The sequence below is a fragment of the Glycine soja genome, chromosome 18 (genome assembly GCF_004193775.1).
Source record: "Glycine soja cultivar W05 chromosome 18, ASM419377v2, whole genome shotgun sequence".
In the NCBI taxonomy this organism is placed as follows: Eukaryota; Viridiplantae; Streptophyta; class Magnoliopsida; order Fabales; family Fabaceae; genus Glycine; species Glycine soja.
In genome coordinates, this window is record NC_041019.1 from 12,135,527 (window position 1) to 12,154,644 (window position 19,118).

A 19,118-nucleotide genomic window follows, 5' to 3' on the forward strand; every position below is an offset into this window, starting at 1 on the left:
CGATAGCAGCAACTCTCCCATCAAATCGAGGGGTTAGAGTTCTCATCACCTTTTCTACCAAATCTTGATCCTTGAATCTCTCACCACATTCTTGCATTTGATTCACAATTCTGAGCAATCTTGTGAAGTAATCACAGATCCTCTCATTGTCTTCCATCTGGAGTAGCTCATATTGTCTCTTTAAAGCGTTTAGCTTCACTTTCTTCAACCTGTCATCACCAGAACATGCTTTTGCTAGGATATCCCATGCCTCCTTCGACGTTGTGGCAGCTGCAATTTTTTCAAAATGTGCAGAGTCCACACATTGATGCAAGAAAAAGAGTGCCTTACAGTCTTTCTTCTTCAAATCCTTCCAAACTTGTCTTTGAGCATCTGGTGTGCTGGTTGTAGGCTCTTCAATCCCATTCTGAACCACCTCATAGACATCCTGAAAACCAAAGAGGGCTCTCATCTGCACACTCCATTTGGACCAGTTTTTCCCATCAAGAACTGGTAAATTTCCAGGTACATGGCCATTCATGATGCTATCTTGATCTATCCACACTCAAGCTTTTCCAGCAATCACCAAGATTCTTTTGCAAGATCCAGCAAGATCCAGAATCTGCCAAATCTTGATTCTCAATGCCTCACAGATTGCTTCACTCACAATCTCACAACTCTCAGCTGTTTCACACTCGAAGGATCCACACTATTTGAATCTCTCACCACTCTTTCTCAGTTCACACCTCTCTTATCCCACCTAGTCCCAAGACTTAGTGCTCTTGATACCAAATCTGTTGGGGAGAAAGAGAGAAAACCAGGAAAAAGCATATACTAAAATGAGATGAATTGTATTATTAATTGAATTACACAAAGGCTATTTATACAACTCAAGTTTAGCCTCAATCACTTCCTTATCACACTCAACTAACTAAACAAACTACCAAACTTTACAACTAATATTCTGAATTACAACTAACAAATCCACCTCTGTGTGTGCGCAACAATAGCGACCCAGCCACAACCAACCACCACATCGTCGTGCATAGCTCCACCCTCACCACCTCCATCTAGATCCCCCAAACACGACCCAAACAACATCCTACGACCAAAAAAAACTATCATCGATGCTTTCTTTCACGTATTCCTATTTTCTCTTATGTCGACAGTGTTGTTGGTGGGGAAGAATTAGGCTGGGAGGTTGTGGAAGGAGCAGAAGGGACATTGCCAAATGCAGGACTAGTAGTCGAGGCATGTGTAAGGGTTAAAAACAGCATCGCATCAAGAGTAGAGGAGAGGGTCATAAGGGAGAAGGGGAGAAGGGGTTGGACGACGCAATAGTGGCGGTCGACGGCGGCGGTGGTGGTGGTTTTTGTTGGAGAATGGGAAGAAGAAAAAAAGGAGAAGGGAAAAAGATAATGACATGATGTTGAGGTGTCAGTGACAATGTGTGATAACATGACACTTTATCTTTCACATTATCACTTAACGAAAGGAGACTAACGGTGGATAATAAAATGAAACGTAAAAATTTTTTAGGTACTTGAAAAAAAAAATATTAGGTAGTAATTTAAAAATAACCTATTTTTAAAACTAATCTCACTTAGTAGTTGGTAAAGTGTGCTAGTGCCACTAAAAACACAAATCAATAGTTGTTTCAAACTAATATTACTTTGTTTTCATTGCAATTTACAGATATAAAATTTTCAAGTTCTCTTTTGCTTCTTTCAACTTTCTAGATGTGATAAGAAAACGAATCCACCCAATCTCAATTGTGATATTTATTTAAATTTTCTTCTTTTCTACTTTAATTTTCATTTTGAAAAAATTATTATCTCTGATTAAATGGAGCTCAAGAAAAAATAAATAATAGTAAAGAGTAGAACTTATAGGTGATAATATTGAGATCTTCCTAATTTGAGGGCAATATTCCACCACAGGAATTCAATCTTTTTTGTTTGTTTCATCTAGATGTTGTCGATTATAGATTTTACGTCCATAACATGACTCAAAAATGATTGCAAATAATTATAATATCTATACTATTGTTGGTGCCATGAAATTATCTAAGCTATTGACCTCTCAGCAAAATAAATTTTCTAGTGAAATTCCCTTGCAATTATTTGGACTAATTTAACTTCAGACAATGATTTCTGTCTCAATCATTTGATGGAAAATTATTCAAAAGATGATTGGAGGCATGAAATATCTAGAATCTTTTGATCTATCCAATAATAAGCTTTATGGAACAATTCCTCAATATGGCTAAGTTGTCTCTCTTAAGCTATATGCATTAAGTTATATTGGGAATCCTGAATATGGAGCATCATAGAAGAAGATAATCCTAAAAAAGCGAAGGGAACATGTAAGGAATGAGGATGGTGACCCTGAAATAAAGTCATTATTATTTTGCGATAAGAGTTGGATAAATAATGAGCTTTTGGAGAATTTGTAGTTCTCTATTCCTCTCATTTAGGAATGGAGGCACATACACTATCAATTCTTTGATCAAATGACTGACCAACTGTATGTTACTTTGAAGATAATCCTCAACAACTTTTATAATACTAAAGCATCTGTTAGTTGAGGTCATCAAAATTCATTTTATACTTTTAGTTATATGTTTATTTTCTCGTAATATTATTATCAATCTACTCATATATAATAAATCAGAATACACAACTTAAAATGTGAGACTTTCATTCTTGATAGTCGATTCTCACTTTCTTAATTAAATAAACATTCTAAATGTTATAAATTAATAATCACTTTTAATGTGTTTTCTTTTTATCTATCTTTAAATTAAACTTCATTTTTTTAAAAGAATAAACTTATATCACGTATCTGAAAAAAAAGAAAAAATTCATATCACAATATATTATCGAGCTTACAGAAATTAAGTGACATGGATTATTTCAACTTTATCAATGGTCTCGAATTAAAAAAAAAAAAATCACTCCTTAAAAATTCAAATTCAAATATAATATATATTTAAATTATTTATTTATTTAATATAAATTTTAATTATTTCTTATGATTTTTATTTATAAAAAAAACATTTATTCTACATATACATTACAGTAGACGTACAAAACTATTGATAACCAAAGTGGCGTGCAATATGTAACTAGTAGAAATAGAATTTATGCTTCTATCATCATTAACATCGAACAGAATTTAAAGATCAATATTTGTCGTCAAGTTCTAATGACTTCACTATTTAATTAGTAGAAAACAGCAAAAAACAGCTGGTAACAAATTCACAAAATTAAATTGTTCTGGAGAAAGATCGAATTGAAGAGCCAAAACTAGACCTTTATTTGAGCAAATGAGTGGTAGCGAGGGAATGGTGCGGAAAGTCAAAAGTTGTAAGTTCATTCAACTATTCAGGACTATGTCTAGGGTGGGAAATTGGTGTGCTGATTCCCACCGTGTGAAACTTATGACAGCCGTTGGATTTTATTGAGTGGTCTTTGTGTATATGCGATTTTCTGCACCCAGACACCCAGTTACACCCAATCCTGTTTTTTTTTTTTTTTAAAGGAAAGAAAAATTCACAAATGAACAATATTGTTCACACACTATCACGGTTGATCAATTCCACAAACTCGATTTCATTATTTATTATTATTATTTTATTATTTTACTGGCAACGTAATAGTACACAAATCCAAGAGTAATTTCAACTTTTAATTTGAAAACATACATCAATAACAAATTTGATGGGAAATTAGAAATTTCACCATCATACTTTTGATAACATATTTGTTAAAAATTAACCTCAAGAGTTTTTTTCAACACCAAAATTTACATACTTATTTATGTAATCAAAATATATTTTTATATTTAATTCTTATGGATCACAAACAACTTATAAAAACTTATTTTATTTAATGTGACCAGAATCATAACGGTAAATTTTTATTTATTTAAATGAATAGTTGGTACAAATTTTAATTATAAGAGATGAGATATCGATCAAATAAATACAAGACTTTAACATAATCATGTATTATTGTACTACATTTAAAAGTATTTATTTTGGTTATTACTCTTTGTAACTTGCGTTGTTTTTAGTAATCATACATAGATTATAAGTTAGAAATATACTTACTTCGAGCATTGTTATAAAAGTAGTTTTTGAATAAATTTTTGGTATTTTTATAATAAAGATACTTTTTGAATAAGAGAAAATGCATTAATTTGACTAAGAAGTAAAGTTAAAATGTAAAGAGGTAATAAGATTTGTAAAAGCAAAATGCTTTAAAAGTAAATAGAATAGAAATGCAAAGAAAGATAAAATGACAAAAAAAAGTAGAGTGCTTTTGAAACGTAAATTGAAGTCAAATGCAAAAAAAAAAAGTTACAAAAACGTAAAGAACAATAAATAAATTCTAAGTTTAGAGAAAAATGATAATTGAAAAGAGTTAAAAGTTTAGAAAAGAAATGTAGAAGGAGAGATTTACATGAAATATAAATCCATCAATGAAACGAAAGACAAAAATTATAAACTTCATTAAATTATATAGGTTTATACATATACATTTTCTTAGTAACTAATAATCATTTCTTTTCTCTTGTGCAGAGTGTTGGTGTAAGTGAATTTGTGTTATCTTTGTAATCAAGAAAAAATAAATACCATTATGTCTATTTATAGTCTAATTCGACTTAACGATCGATTTATAAAATTTACACAAGTGTATAACTTATTTGAACTACTTAGCTTAGATGTTGACACATGTGTTTCGTGCTTTCTTTTGGAAAACAATTGATAGCTACCTTTATGCACTTGATCGAAAGCTATAAAATTTTCATAAGCTTTCACTCACACCTTTGACAAGCTTATAAATTCAATAACTGTCCTACATAACTAGTCTTGATCTTCACATTTTTTTTTGTTATTAATCATGTCATCGAATTTTTGTAAGTTTATATTCTTTTCGATCAAGCATCAAACATAACATTAATATTGTGCTCTTTAGATTAAACCAACTTCAATAAATCTTTTAAATTCCCATACTTAAAAATTTTTACTTGTACCACTAACACAAACTGGAAGCATAATTTAACCTACCATCGTCAACCATAACAAAATTCTACAGTAAACAAAAATGTTTACTAAAATGGGACGAAATGACTTCAATTTGTTGATGGGTATCCATTCTTGTAAATGCAACCTATCGAAATGGAATGTAGAGGACAATAAGTTCATCTTGCTATTGGGATCGTTGAGAAAATTTTCAAAGCTTAGAAAGTTGTTAGAACAAAGGACGAAAGTTTGAAAAAAAAGTTTCAAGTCCCACATCGCTCAGGATAAACACTTGAATAGTATTTCACTCTCTATATATAGAGAGGTCATTTCTTCATTTTTGCTTGTCCCAGTTGAGAAGCATTTCCTCAAATTTTCTTTCTCCCTCCCATATTTTCAGCCGATGCATTTCTGGCAAACTTCTCCCTCTTTCTTTCTGTCACTCTAAAATTTCGGTTGGCTATAATAATGACTTTTTAAGTCATATTTTTCGGTTGGCTATAAGAGTGACTTTTTAAGTCATGTTTTTTTGTTGGCTATAAGAGTGATTTTTTAAGTCATATTTTCGGTTGGCTATAATAGTGACTTTTCAAGTCATATTTTTCGGTTGGCTATTAGAGTGACTTTTCAAGTCATATTTTTCAGGTGGCTTTAGAGTGACTTTTCAAGTCATACAAGAGGGTGTAATTCTAGAAAAGGTTCCCTCAATGCAGTGGGAATCTTATACAGTAATCTGGGTTGTTTTATCCTAGGGACTTCGTGGTTGATAGTCTGTTTGCACAATTTTTTGCAGTGCCACGAAACATCTTAAAGAAAGTGACATTGTCCGCGACTCAGCCAGTAATTTTTTCGATTTGCCATAAACTATTGTTACAACAATTTTAAGACGTTTTCGGCTCTGCTATGGCTACCGTAGATATTACTGGCTCGAACAACAATGACCTCAACAAACCTTTTAGGTTTGAAAGGTATCATTTCAAACGTTGGCAACAAAAGATGATGTTTTCTATGAGAAAAGTTGTCTATGTTTTGAACACTAATATTCCAGTGATGCCTAAAGATGCTGAGAAGGAAGTGAAGGATAAAATGACTATGGAATTAGCTCTTTGGAATGAAAATGATTACCTATGCAAGAATTTCATTTTGAATGGGTTAGCTGATGATCTCCATGATTATTATAGCCCATATAAGTCTGCCAAATTAGTTTGGCTGGCTCTGGAAGAGAAATATGATATTGAGGAAGCTAGGACTAAAAAGTATGTTGTTAGCCACTACTTCAAGTATCAAATGACTAATGATAAATCAATTGAGTCTCAATCCCATGAGATACAGAAAATTGCTCAAGAGTCATACATAGCTTTGATAACTGAGATCAATATGATTGAAGGATTAGATGGATGGTGGGTAGACACTGGCGCCTCCCGCCATGTCTGCTATGATCGTGTTATATTTAAAACATACACGAATGTTGAAAATAAGAAAGTGTTGCTGGGTGATTCCCACACCACTACTGTTACTGGAACTGGAGATGTTGAACTGAAGTTTACCTCTGGAAAGACTTTGATTCTCAAAGATGTGATGCATACTCCAGACATGAGAAAGAATCTGGTTTCTGGTTTTCTTTTAAACAAGGCTGAGTTTACTCAGACCATAAGTGTAGATTTATTTACTTTGACCAAGAATGAGGTATTTATAGGGAAAGGGTACGCCACTAATGGCATGTTCAAATTGAATCTTGATATTAATAAAGTTTCTCATTTTGCTTACATGCTGTGTGATTTTAATATCTGGCATTCTAGACTTTGTCATATAAATAGTCGTTGCATATCTAACATGAGTAACTTAGGTTTTATTCCAAAGCTATCTTCAAATCACTTTGAAAAATGTGTTTTTTTGCAGTCAATCTAAAATAACTAAGAAATCACATAAATCAGTAGTTAAAGAATATGAGCCATTGGATTTAATACATTCTTATATATGTGAATTTGATGGAACGTTGACCAAAAATGGAAAATGATATTTTATCACTTTTATTGATGACTGCTCTGATTATACATATGTATATCTTATGAAAAATAAAAGTGAAGCGCTTGACATGTTTAAGTTATTTGTAACAGAAATTGAAAATCAATTCAATAAGAAAATTAAGAAACTTCAAAGTGATAGAGGCACAGAGTATGATTCCAGTTTGTTTAATGAGTTTTATAATTTGCATGGAATCATACATGAGACGACTGCTCCATATTCACCTGAAATGAACGGTAAAGCTGAAAGAAAGAATAGAACTTTTACAGAATTAGTTGTAGCTACTATGTTGAGTTCTAGTGCAACATCTTTTTGGTGGGGCGAAATTTTATTAATTGTTTGTTATGTGCTAAATAGAATCCCCAAATCAAAAAGCAAGACATCTCCCTATGAGATATTAAAGAAAAGACAACCAAATTTGTTTTATTTGAGAACTTGGGGATGTCTGGCCTATGTAAGGATCCCAGACCCTAAGAGGGTTAAACTTGCAAGTAGAGCCTATGAATGTGTGTTCATTGGTTATGCTATTAATAGCAAAGCGTATAGGTTTTATGACCTAAACGCAAAAGTGATCATAGAGTCAAATGATGCTGATTTTTATGAAAATAAATTTCCTTTTAAATTAAGGAATAGTTGGGGTACTTCATCCAATTATCTTCCTGCTATTAGTAGTGAAAATCTTGCACAACCAGAACTAGATATGGAGCCTCGAAGAGGTAAGAGAGCAAGAATTGCTAAAGATTATGGGCCCGATTATATGGCCTATACATTAGAGGAGGATCCATCAAACCTCCAAGAAGCTTTGTCTTCTTTGGATGCTGACTTGTGGCAAGAAGCCATTAATGATGATATGGATTCTTTATAATCTAACAAGACCTGACATTTATTAAACTTGTCTCCTGGTTGCAAACCAATTGGTTGTAAATGGATCTTGAAAAAGAAACTAAAACCTGGTGGTACTGTGGATAAATACAAGGCTCGCCTTGTAGCCAAGGGTTTTAGGCAAAGAGAGAATGTTGATTTCTTCGACACCTTTTCACCAGTTACTAGAATAACATCTATTCAGGTGCTAATATCTCTTGTTGCTATTCACAGTCTAGTAGTACACCAAATGGATGTTAAAACTGCTTTCTTAAATGGTGAATTGGAAGAGGAAATCTATATGGAGCAACCTGAAGGGTTTGTGATTCATGGACAAGACGATAATGTCTGCAAGTTAGATAAATCTTTGTATGGTCTAAAACAAGCACCTAAGCAGTGGCATGAAAAGTTTGATAACTTAATAGTCTCGAATGGGTTTAAGGTGAATGAAAGTGACAAATGCATTTACTACAAATCTGTAAATAATATTTGCACTATAATATGTGTATATGTCGATGACCTTCTCATATGTGGTACAAATATTCATGTAGTGAACGATGTGAAATCATTATTGTGTAACAACTTTGATATGAAAGACCTCGGAGAAGCAAGTGTAATCCTTGGTATTAAGATTACTAGGTCAAAAGAGGGAATTTCTCTGGATTAATCTCACTACATTGAGAAGATCTTAAAGAAATATGATTACTTTGACTGTAAACCTGCTAGTACACCATATGATCCAAGTGTAAAACTGTTTAAGAACACTGGTGAAGGTATACGACAAACTGAGTACGCAAGTATCATTGGCAACCTTAGGTATGCCACTGATTGTACTAGACTCGACATAGTCTATGTTGTGGGATTATTATGCAAGTTTACCAGTAGACCTAGTATGGAGCACTGGCACGCTATTGAAAGGGTAATGAGGTACCTTAAAAGAACCATAAACCTTGGATTACATTATAAAAGGTTTCCCGCTGTACTTGAAGGATACAACGATGCAGATTGGAACACTCTTTCAGATGATTGCAAAGCAACCAGCGGCTATATATTTAGCATAGCTGGTGGGGCTGTTTCTTGGAAATCAAAGAAACATACTATCTTAGCTCAGTCCACTATGGAATCTGAGATGATAGCACTAGCTACTACTAGTGAGGAAGCAAGTTGGCTGAGAAGCTTACTTGCAGAGATTCCGTTATGGGAAAGACCGATACCAGCTGTGTTGATCCATTGCGATAGTACCGCGACTATTGCAAAAATTGAGAACCGTTATTACAATGGTAAGAAACAACAAATACGTCGTAAGCACAACATTGTTAGAGAATTACTCTCAATAGGAGTTGTTAGAGTGGATCACGTACGCACTGATGATAATTTAGCAGATCCTTTGACGAAAGGATTAGCTAGAGAGAAAGTCCATAACTCTTCTAAAAGAATGGGACTATTGCCCTTACTGCGATGATCATTCATGATGGTAACCCAACCTAAATGACTGGAGATCCCAAGAACTGGGTTCAATGGGTAATTACAAGTTATAAGTGATTGAGATGAACATGCTATTATAAGTGAAAGCAGCATGATTCCTGAAGTAACAAGAGGATTAGTTATGAAAAAAATTCGTAATTCTTAATGAGATCTATACTCTATGTTGAGTGGAGTACCTAGGCTACAGGAGTACTCTTGATAGACTCACCTATGTGAATGTTGAAGTGGGGGCCGCTTCATATGAAATTTTGGGCAAAAATTTCTACAGTGTTCACTATACTGATAGACGTGCATGGTCTTTAACGCACGGGCTTTATAGAATACACCTATGAAAAGGTTGTGTGTGGTTTGATGTCAGAGATAGAGTTCAAGACTTCGAGTCACTCTAGTAAAATCTGAATCTTACTCACTATGCAAAGGTTCAAGTTGTATGACACCTTTGTTTATGCACAATTTTATGAAATCCTCGAAAATCTTCTTTTCAAATTTCAAGTGGGGGATTGTTAGAACAAAAGATGAAAGTTTGAAAAAAAAAGGTTTCAAGTCCCACATCGCTCAAGATAAACACTTGAATAGTATTTCTCCCTATATATAGAGAGCTCATTTCTTCATTTTTGTTTGTCCCAGTTGAGAAGCATTTCCTCAACTTTTCTCCCTCTCATATTTCAGCCGATGCATTTCCGGCAAACTTCTCCCTCTTTCTTTCGGTTGCTCTAAAATTTCGGTTGGCTATAATAGTGATTTTTTAAGTCATATTTTTCGGTTGGCTATAAGAGTGACTTTTTAAGTCATATTTTCGGTTGGCTATTAGAGTGACTTTTCAAGTCATATTTTTCGGGTGGCTTTAGAGTGACTTTTCAAGTCATACAAGAGGGCGTAATTCTAGAAAAGGTTCCCTCAGTGCAGTGGGAATCTTATACAGTGATCTGGGCTATTTTATCCTAGGGACTTCGTGATTGATAGTCTGTTTGCACAATTTTTGGATGTGTCACGATACGTCTTAAAGAAAGTGACATTGTCTGCAACTCAGCCAATAATTTTTTCGGTTTGCCATAAACTATTGTTACAACAAAAGTCGATTATATATTTTTTATTTCTGACAAGAGCTTTATAGATTGTGCAACATAAAGAAATCGACGATATTTTTCGAGTGGAAATAAGGTGTTTGCTGATAAACATCCAAGGGTAGCCTTGAAGAGTCAACAATATGTTTTCGATTGTCAATTATGAATAATGTTTGAAGCATAAAGATGCTCGAGAATGTATTTTTGATTTATTGGAAGAGGTATGATGGAGTGCATATATAATGTGTGAATTCGAGAATATGTTTTCGAGCAAAGAGAATAATGTTTATTAATGGACCTCCAATAATACTTATGAGTAAATAACACATGCAAATCGAGAATATGTCTTCGAGCAAAGGAAAGACGTCTATTGATGGACGTTCAAAGAACAAAGTCAAGCAGGATTAGTTAGTTAAATCGACAAATGGTAGCAAAGTCAAGCAGGATTAGTTAGTTAAATCGACAAATGGTAGCAGTTATGTGAGCGGTTATGATTTCGACAATTTGGGAAAGCAAAGGTCAGGTGTCGTGTTTTCGATCTAGCAGTTGTTTCTCATAAGACATGTGTTCCTAACATTTTATTATTCAATTATTGTTTACGCTTCCTATAAATAGGCAAATCTTTGTAATCCAATGTACCAGATAAACAGATGATTTATGTATTTTTATTTAGATTTTATTTTTTATTTAACGGTAAAAATTAGCATAATGGTTGTATTATACAGAACTTGTGTGGATGACACTCACTAGCTATCATGCACCCACAAGATATCTTAGTGGACATCATGATCACTTCCCACGGTGTTACTCTCACTATAAGATGACAAACAATGTATGCACATGTAAGTTACATTTTATTTATCATATTCATCCTAAATAGATATTGACTTCCCGCGGTGTCACTCTCACTAGAAGAAGGCTACTCATAGGTCAAATCTAAGAGAATTTATTCATCTAAACAAGATATTATTCTACTAGACAAACGAAAAAAATTTAAATTTGACTTTTTTGTTATTCCTTTTCAAGCTGTCCCTGTATTACTTCTTCGAAATGATATCATTTTTATGATTTTTAAATTTAAATCACGATTAAATATTAATGCAACTATTATAGGATGTTGTTTTGGATAGATAGCACAAGAACAGTTTGAAAAAGGATAATAAAGAAGTGAGATTTCAACCCCCCTACACGAAGTTAAAGTTGGGAAATTGGAATACCAAAAAAAAAAAAAAATAACAACGACATTAAAAGCGTGTAAGAGTGCTTTTTCTTAGGGAAAGGGGGAGGGGGACAATGCTTTTTCTGAACGGTAATAGTTGTATTTTTTTTTATAAAAATAAGGGAATCGGGTACAGCTAGATGCAGGAAATCGCATGTACACATGAACCACTCAATAAAATCCAACGGGTTTACCAACATTTCCCACCCCAGACAGAGTCATTTGCTTGCCACATACCTGATGAGTCCACATCTCATTTGATGTAGTCTTTCTAGAAGCATTCTCATATATTTGTATCACTAAAATAATTCATAGTTTAGAAAAATAGTAGTAAAAAACTGGTAAAGTTATTCCTTGAATAACATTTTATAAACACTAAATTTCAAATTAAAACTTTTCATTAAATAAATAAACTTAACAGGTTTTTATAAAAAATCAAAACTATTCAATATTTCATTAAATATATTTAATTTAACTTACAATGTACTTTTTAAAAATATAAATGAATGTTGATTATGAGATTACATAAGCTATAAATTTTATATTTATTAAAAATTTGGTGTCTGATCATTGAATTAATATGAAAATATTTAATAATTATATTAATAAAATATAATATTTTTAAAAAATTATTAAAAAGTATAATTTTACAAAAGTTACTTTTAGAATAATTTGATCTTTCCTCTCTCTGTGCACGTGTAATTATTGGACATGAATTTCAAAATTGTATGAAAAACACTGAAAAAGCATCTCATTCAAAGGATAACTTATTCTTCACACTCTAATTGATAAAGAAAAAATTGGTGAAAAATAGAGAAGATGGAGAGAGAATTGATAATAAGAAAATGGGAGAATTTCTCTTATTTGATATGATAGAAATGGGAGAAGAGATAAATAAAAAGATGTGACATCCACACCTTATGATTTCCTTGTTGATATGCACAGAAATAAAATGATTTGAGAGATTGTCAAAGTTAATAAAATGTTGCAATTTCATGAGAATATATGTTTATTTATAAGAAGATGCATGTATGAAAAGTTGTATTTTTTCATGAAAATATATGTCTATACGTGAAAAGATTTAAGTGTATTATATCTTTTAATGAAAGTGTGTATTTTTTCATTAAAGGATGTTTTTCTTCACCAAAAATAATGTGATGACCTTTCACCAATAATCATAAGAAGTGTCTCTTTGAAGGGGTGTAACTTTTTACTAAAAGGTATAAGATGATCTATAAATAGAACCAATCTAAATGGAAAAAAAGGAAGAATGAAAAAAAGACATTGATTTTTTGTATTTAAATCATTTTCTTTCTTTTGTTAGCACAAAGAGAATTAACCAAACTATTGTTTCTATAAACTACCATTATCTATACGCTTGATGTTGACATGCAAATCATGTCAAAGAACTTCATTGTATTCTAAAGATGATTCACCATGCCAACTAATTTTGTGAGGGTGAATTAAGTCCTAAGCCCAAAATCTAAGATAGTATAAAAACCTATTTTAAATCTTTTGATTGGTTACCTACATTTGCCATGCTCGAGGTCCATAACCTTGGACTTAAACATGAAGTTAAGTGTTGAAAATTTTCCTTAATTATAGTCACCTCTAACTCGCCTTAACGCCTTAATTGTAATATCCTTCGGTGTTGCATTTATTGCAGCATCAAGGGTGATAGTTTAATCCCACATCAATATGACTCAAATAGAATTTATAAAGCTTAGACAGTGCTCTCTTGTAAACTTTACAAGAGTTATGTGAAATTGAGTAGGCCCTAAGCACAAATTCCAGAACTTTTGATACTATTTTTTCAAACAAAAGAACTTATTTGAGTGAAACTTTAATTCTTATCCGAGATCAGTACAAAAAACACCTAATAAACTATATCTAAGTTTTGTCGAAATCAAAATCAGAAAACAATAAAAGAAAAAATGAGTTATAACTAACCACTAGTATAATCATCCACCTGCTGGTGTGTCATTTGGTATAGGCAACTTGGAATTGGAAGTATACTGTCAGAAAAGATAAATTTGTTTATTACATTATTTTATCCATTTTCTGTTTGATCAATGATCATTCGGGTAGGTTGCAAATTGAACCACAGAGCATATCTTCCCCTTTATGTACAACAGTTTCAAATGAGATAGGAACACAGATAGTAGACATATGGAACCATTTCCAAATTGTGGAGAAACTAACATAATAAAATCAGAACTACTGCAAAAGAAAAAGGGATATTGTCACTTCACATAATACTTTTTGGAGTTTATACATAATGATTAACTTAAAGCAAAACGGCAACTACAATGAAGCCAAAATATCAGTTTTTCATCATCTCCATTCTTAAGCAGACAAAAATGGCTGCAAATTAGCAGTCATGTAAGCAAGAGATTGGCTCAGCAGACATCTGTATGTACAACATTAACTAATGCACTCGCCCTGACTACATCCTCCTTGCAAATTTCGTGTATCATTATCATATCCTTAAATAACCATGTTGAAAAAGAAAATGCTTCATTGTCCAAATGAGCTACCTCCAACTTGATTCTCCTCTTAGATTTGATTCTCTTCTCGGATGTGGAAAAAAAATCTCAATACAAACTTTGAACATATATAGTATTTGATTGGTTACGGAAATCGAAACAGCCAATTGTACAAGCTGGTTAAGTCAAGTCAAGTATGGTTGTCAATCCTACCCTTGAGTTGTCTCTGGTTCATGGCCTTCAGAACCCCCCTTCAACTTTTCAGCATCAGATGGACCAGAAATATCCTTCAGAGATTCAATTTCCATACTTGCAGTGCGGCTCTTTCTATTTCTTCGATCCTGAAAGTGATATTGTTCAGCTTAAATTAACTAAGCCACTAGAAGTGGGCTGGTGAAGAGTTCAAGTAACATGCAGGAAATCCTACATTCAAATCTCTTATGCTTCTCAATGAACCAATCCATGCACATACACAAACTAGGTAGGACCAAGGATCCATGACATTCAATATTTAATCACTAATAATTAATCATGTAATGGTCATGCATACTTAAAATGATGAATTCCAAGAATAAATTAGGGAACAAGTTATTCATTAGTAGTTCTTCAAATTCAACAATAATTCCACAAACAGAAGCTCAACACAAAACAGGCATAAAAATATGGCTATTCCATGACAGCGATACTATTATTAGCCTCGTGGTTGAGCATGACTAACTGCAAATGAAGAAAACATTCAGAGTCATCCTCAACACTCAATAGTGCAGACAATAACAGCTCATCATATCGCCCACTAGAATATTATGCACGAGAAGGCTATTGAGAATGTATATATTCCCAATGGTATACTATGCAACAAGAAATCAATATTCTTTCCTTGTTTTACACTTGCGCTGAAAGGTGCACAAAAACCAACTAGTTTGAGTAGAAGCTAAATATATAGGCTCAATAAAACTAAGCACCAAAAAAGAAAATATTTTTCCTGAGTTGACATCCTATGTTCCAATCAGTCTAGTTGATGTCTTGATGATATGTAAAAGCCAACAAGGAGAAAAAACATCCAAAACTTCCAAATTGTGATAAAAGATTCAGATTCCTACAGTAAATATGAGAGGATAAGATAGTGAAGGGAACCTCTCGGAATGGATATTCGTCAGCTTCAAGCATCCTCACAACTTGACTCATTTTGGGCCTCTTTTCTGCTTCGGGATCAACACATCTAAGAGCAACTAGAAGAGCACGCTTTAAAGCACGTATTGATGGTTTCACTTCAAGCCTTGAGTCCACAACTTCCTCAGCCCTCCTTGTCCCCACCATCATCTTGAGCCATTCAACAAGATTCACCTGCCATGAGGATAATCAAAATCCCATTCACCATACAAACAGTGGTGATCACTTTTCATGGAAAACAAAGAAGTTAGAAGCAGAAAGCTGAAAGCACTGATTAAGTATTTCATACCTCATTAGCAGGACGTGAGTAGTCTACAGGATCCTTTCCAGTAACTGCTTCTAGCAGGAGAACACCAAAGCTGTAAATGTCACTCCTCTCATTTAACAAACCTGTATTAGCATATTCCGGTGCCACATAACTGAAATTGGGAACAGGTCCAATAGGAATAAGTTTCTATTTATGCAATCCTTTAAATAAAATCTATAAAGTAGTCAAGTAGATACTGAAACATGTGCATACCCAAATGTTCCCATTACTCTAGTAGTAATGTGACTTTCTCCTGAATCCAAAAGTTTGGCCAAACCAAAGTCAGAAACCTTTGCATTGAACTCAGTATCAATCAATATGTTGCTAGACTTTATATCCCGGTGAACAACTTTCGGTTCTATTGCTTCATGTAAGTAAGCTAGCCTGCCACCAGTCATAGTAAATAAGGAGTTTAATCAGTGGAATTAGGCCTAATGTTGAAACTGCCATAACAGTAAATTAGGTATCCAGTGAAGCAAGCACAAACATAAAACCATAGAAAACATTATAATCTTGGTAATAGGTCCCTTTAGCACTAAGTTTAGGAATTTAACTATGAACCATTGAAGCAGATCAGCAGAGTACACATGGTTGTATTGTCCAGAAACCTAATGGACCAAATAAATTGCAAAAATTGTGAATATATAGCCAACAATAGCAATATCAACATACACTCTCAAATGACAATAATGACAAATTTGTATACACATACAAAAAATGAGTTTAATTTTGATACATTGACAGTATAAAAAATTTGACACCGTCAACCAATTTGAAATCACCCTAAAATATGACTTTTAAAATAGTTATTACAAAAGTTAACAAATGACAATCCTTAATTGGATGACAGTACAAAAAAATGTTTACACTGTCAATATATTCCAATTAAATTCAAATACTATTCAAAAATTATTTAGTGAACATGTAAAAACTCATGAAAATGTATTTTGATATGAAAGTTTGTAAGGGATTCAAGACAATCACAATTCATATAAACCAATTTTGCACAAGTCAACATAACTAATAAATGTTGTCCTCTGTTTGAATTTTTCAAGTAGAACTTACGCTTTGGCTGTTCCAGTTATAACTTTCATTCGAGCTTCCCAGGTAAGTGTCCCTTGTTGGCTCATAGCCCCATGTAGCCATTGTTCTAAGTTACCATTGTTTACATATTCATACACCAGCAACCTGCAAATCAGACGGCAACCACATTTATTATGAAAGAAAAAGAACTATATAACAAGGAAAAGATGTTCTGTTCAAATTTTTGACAAAAAAAGTAAGACTAAGACCACCACAAAATAAAGTTTGTAATGTGATCGAATATAGAAGGGAAAATATGCATTTGTGATATTTTTACAAAGCTTACCTGTGAACTCCTTCTACGCAATAACCAAGTAAGCGCACAAGATTTTTATGTCTGACATGGCCAATAGCCTCTACTTCCACCCTGAATTCTTTCTCAGCTTGTCCCCTGTGAATTCAACACATTATGCAATTACGAAGCAAGTTCAAATGTCATTGTTCATGCAAGAAATAATGATAATAAGATAAGAGCCATAGGATAAAATCAAAGATGGCATCAATGCTACCATCAAGTGTTCTTACAAGTTGTTAAGAATTTTCTTCACTGCCACCTCGGATCCATTGATCAATTTTCCCCTGTAAACAACCCCATATCCACCCTCGCCAATCACATTCTCTGGTGAGAAGCGATTAGTAGCAAGTTCCAGATCTCTAAGTGTGAACCAGTGGCCCCACCCAAGATGAGAAATTTCTGGCAAGCCAACTAGAGGAGATGCCGTTACCATTCCTCCAAATGACAATGCAGACTGCTTCTTAACAGTCCCGGAGCTTCCTTCTTCCCCCGACATTGAACTAAATCCTCTCTCGTGATGATAAACCGAGCTGCACTGACTGATATTATCGGCGTCGCCAGATTTGCTCTTGTGCAAATGAGAAAACAACTTGTTCGAGTTGTTCTCACTTGGTTTGTCATGAACAGGAATAGCTACACTTTCTGATTGATCATGAGATATCTGCACCCCAACCATGTCAACTATGATGTCCTTTGAGACATGTGGTATTTGTGACAAAGAGTACTTGTCCAGAGATCTTTTAGACTTTCTCCGAAACATCACCCATACAGATAATACACAAAGAATCACAACTATAAAAACACCAACACCTATCCCAATCAAAACCCATAATCTCAATCCCAAAAACGAAGTCTTCCTCGATAATTCCACATGCAAAGAACTGTTTGCTGACATAGTTGGATGCTACAAGCTGATCTCCAAATTCTTCAGAGAGTAGAATCAATACATTCCCACCTGAGTGCAAGAGCATAGTTAAGTAGTCCCTTTACACAAACTTTCAACAGACACATCCGAACATTCTAATTTACAGCCAAGTTTCCCAGTTCATGGAGTGAATCCACATAAACAGAAAACCAAAATCAGCAACTCATCTAATCATTAATTCCAACTTTATCAAAATCCAACATAATCCGGCAGCAACATTAAATCAAATTGTGGGAATTTACTATTCAGGTATTCTGAATCAAAAAGTAATGCAACACATAAAAACTTAAGAAATCAGAAACCCATTTGCGTTCATGCCAATCCAATTACAAAAGGCACATTAAATTCACAATTTATATGGAAAGTAAGGATTCCTTCACTATCTAAAGCAAATTCTAATCACAAGTAAAAATCCAACACTAAAAAGTAATCTTGTAAAGCATCACTTATGATCCAAGCAAACAAAAGGCAAACCCAAATGCCAATTCTCCAAAAACAAAACGAAAAAGTGACTCTAAAAGACACAAAGCACTCACCTTTGTGTTGATCTAAATCACCCTCCTTGATCCTCTATCTCCAGCACCCACAGAAGCAACAGAGGGTCTTCTCTCTGAACCTCCAAAGACCCAATGAGCATAGATGGGTGCAGGAATGACAGAACAATACCAGAACAAGCCCTACAAAACCAAGATGCTGCAAAAAGATGCAGTTTTTTATATGTAGTTAAACTATAGAGGATTGTGACCTCAAGTGGGTCACATATAAACTCAAGGCAAAAAGACTAAGATACCAAGAAATAAATAAACAAAGATATATTGGAGTGCCAGACAAAAATACTATTTTTATGAAGAGAAAAAAAATGCAAAGAGAGAGTGAGTGAAAATGGGTAGATTTTGGAGAAGAAACAAGCAATGGTGGGGAAAAACGGTTGGTGGGTACTGTGCTTAAGGATGAGGGAGGGACCTAATTAGCTGGAAAGGAAGCATGGTTTGCAATGGATGAAACCAAGAGAGAGAGAGAAACAGTAAAGGGAAAGCAAAAATGTAATAAACAGGTGAAGCATTTATAGCTGGAAGCAAAAAGTGTATTGAATAAGCTAACAGAAGTAAAGTGAAGAGAGGAAAAGAGGAGAGAGAAAGATGAAGTAAGTGGGTTGATGAGAGAGAGTCAACCTCAATCCAACAGGGTTG

The 19,118-nt window shown here is 33.6% G+C and overlaps 1 protein-coding gene across 3 annotated transcripts; it reads right to left on the reverse strand.

Moving 5' to 3' along the window:
• Positions 1-13,848: 13,848 nt before the first annotated feature.
• On the reverse strand, positions 13,849-19,118 carry LOC114396506 (probable receptor-like protein kinase At2g42960). 3 transcript variants are annotated; one of them, XM_028358517.1, is made up of 9 exons: positions 19,101-19,118; positions 18,465-18,621; positions 17,234-17,958; positions 16,995-17,099; positions 16,691-16,813; positions 15,839-16,009; positions 15,608-15,737; positions 15,283-15,492; positions 13,849-14,489 (listed from the first exon to the last, which is right to left on the reverse strand). In XM_028358517.1, the coding sequence occupies exons 3-9, from the start codon at positions 17,896-17,898 to the stop codon at positions 14,358-14,360; spliced, it is 1,536 nt and encodes a 511-aa protein (XP_028214318.1). In that variant the 5' UTR covers positions 17,899-17,958; positions 18,465-18,621; positions 19,101-19,118; the 3' UTR covers positions 13,849-14,357. The 3 variants fall into 3 exon arrangements, with proteins under 3 accessions (XP_028214318.1, XP_028214317.1, XP_028214319.1); XM_028358516.1 differs by lacking the exon at positions 19,101-19,118 and having other exon boundaries at positions 18,465-19,086; XM_028358518.1 differs by lacking the exon at positions 19,101-19,118 and having other exon boundaries at positions 17,234-18,023; positions 18,465-19,086.

What these genes read in the sequence shown, in the direction of transcription:
- LOC114396506 (XM_028358517.1), bottom strand. Translation starts at nt 17,898, where the DNA reads ATGTCAGCAAACAGTTCTTTGCATGTGGAATTATCGAGGAAGACTTCG. An exon ending in AGAGTAATGGGAACATTTGG is followed by an intron (nt 15,738 to 15,838) that starts GTATGCACATGT and finishes TCCCAATTTCAG; the next exon opens with TTATGTGGCACCGGAATATG. An exon ending in ACTCACGTCCTGCTAATGAG is followed by an intron (nt 15,493 to 15,607) that starts GTATGAAATACT and finishes TCCTCATGGCAG; the next exon opens with GTGAATCTTGTTGAATGGCT.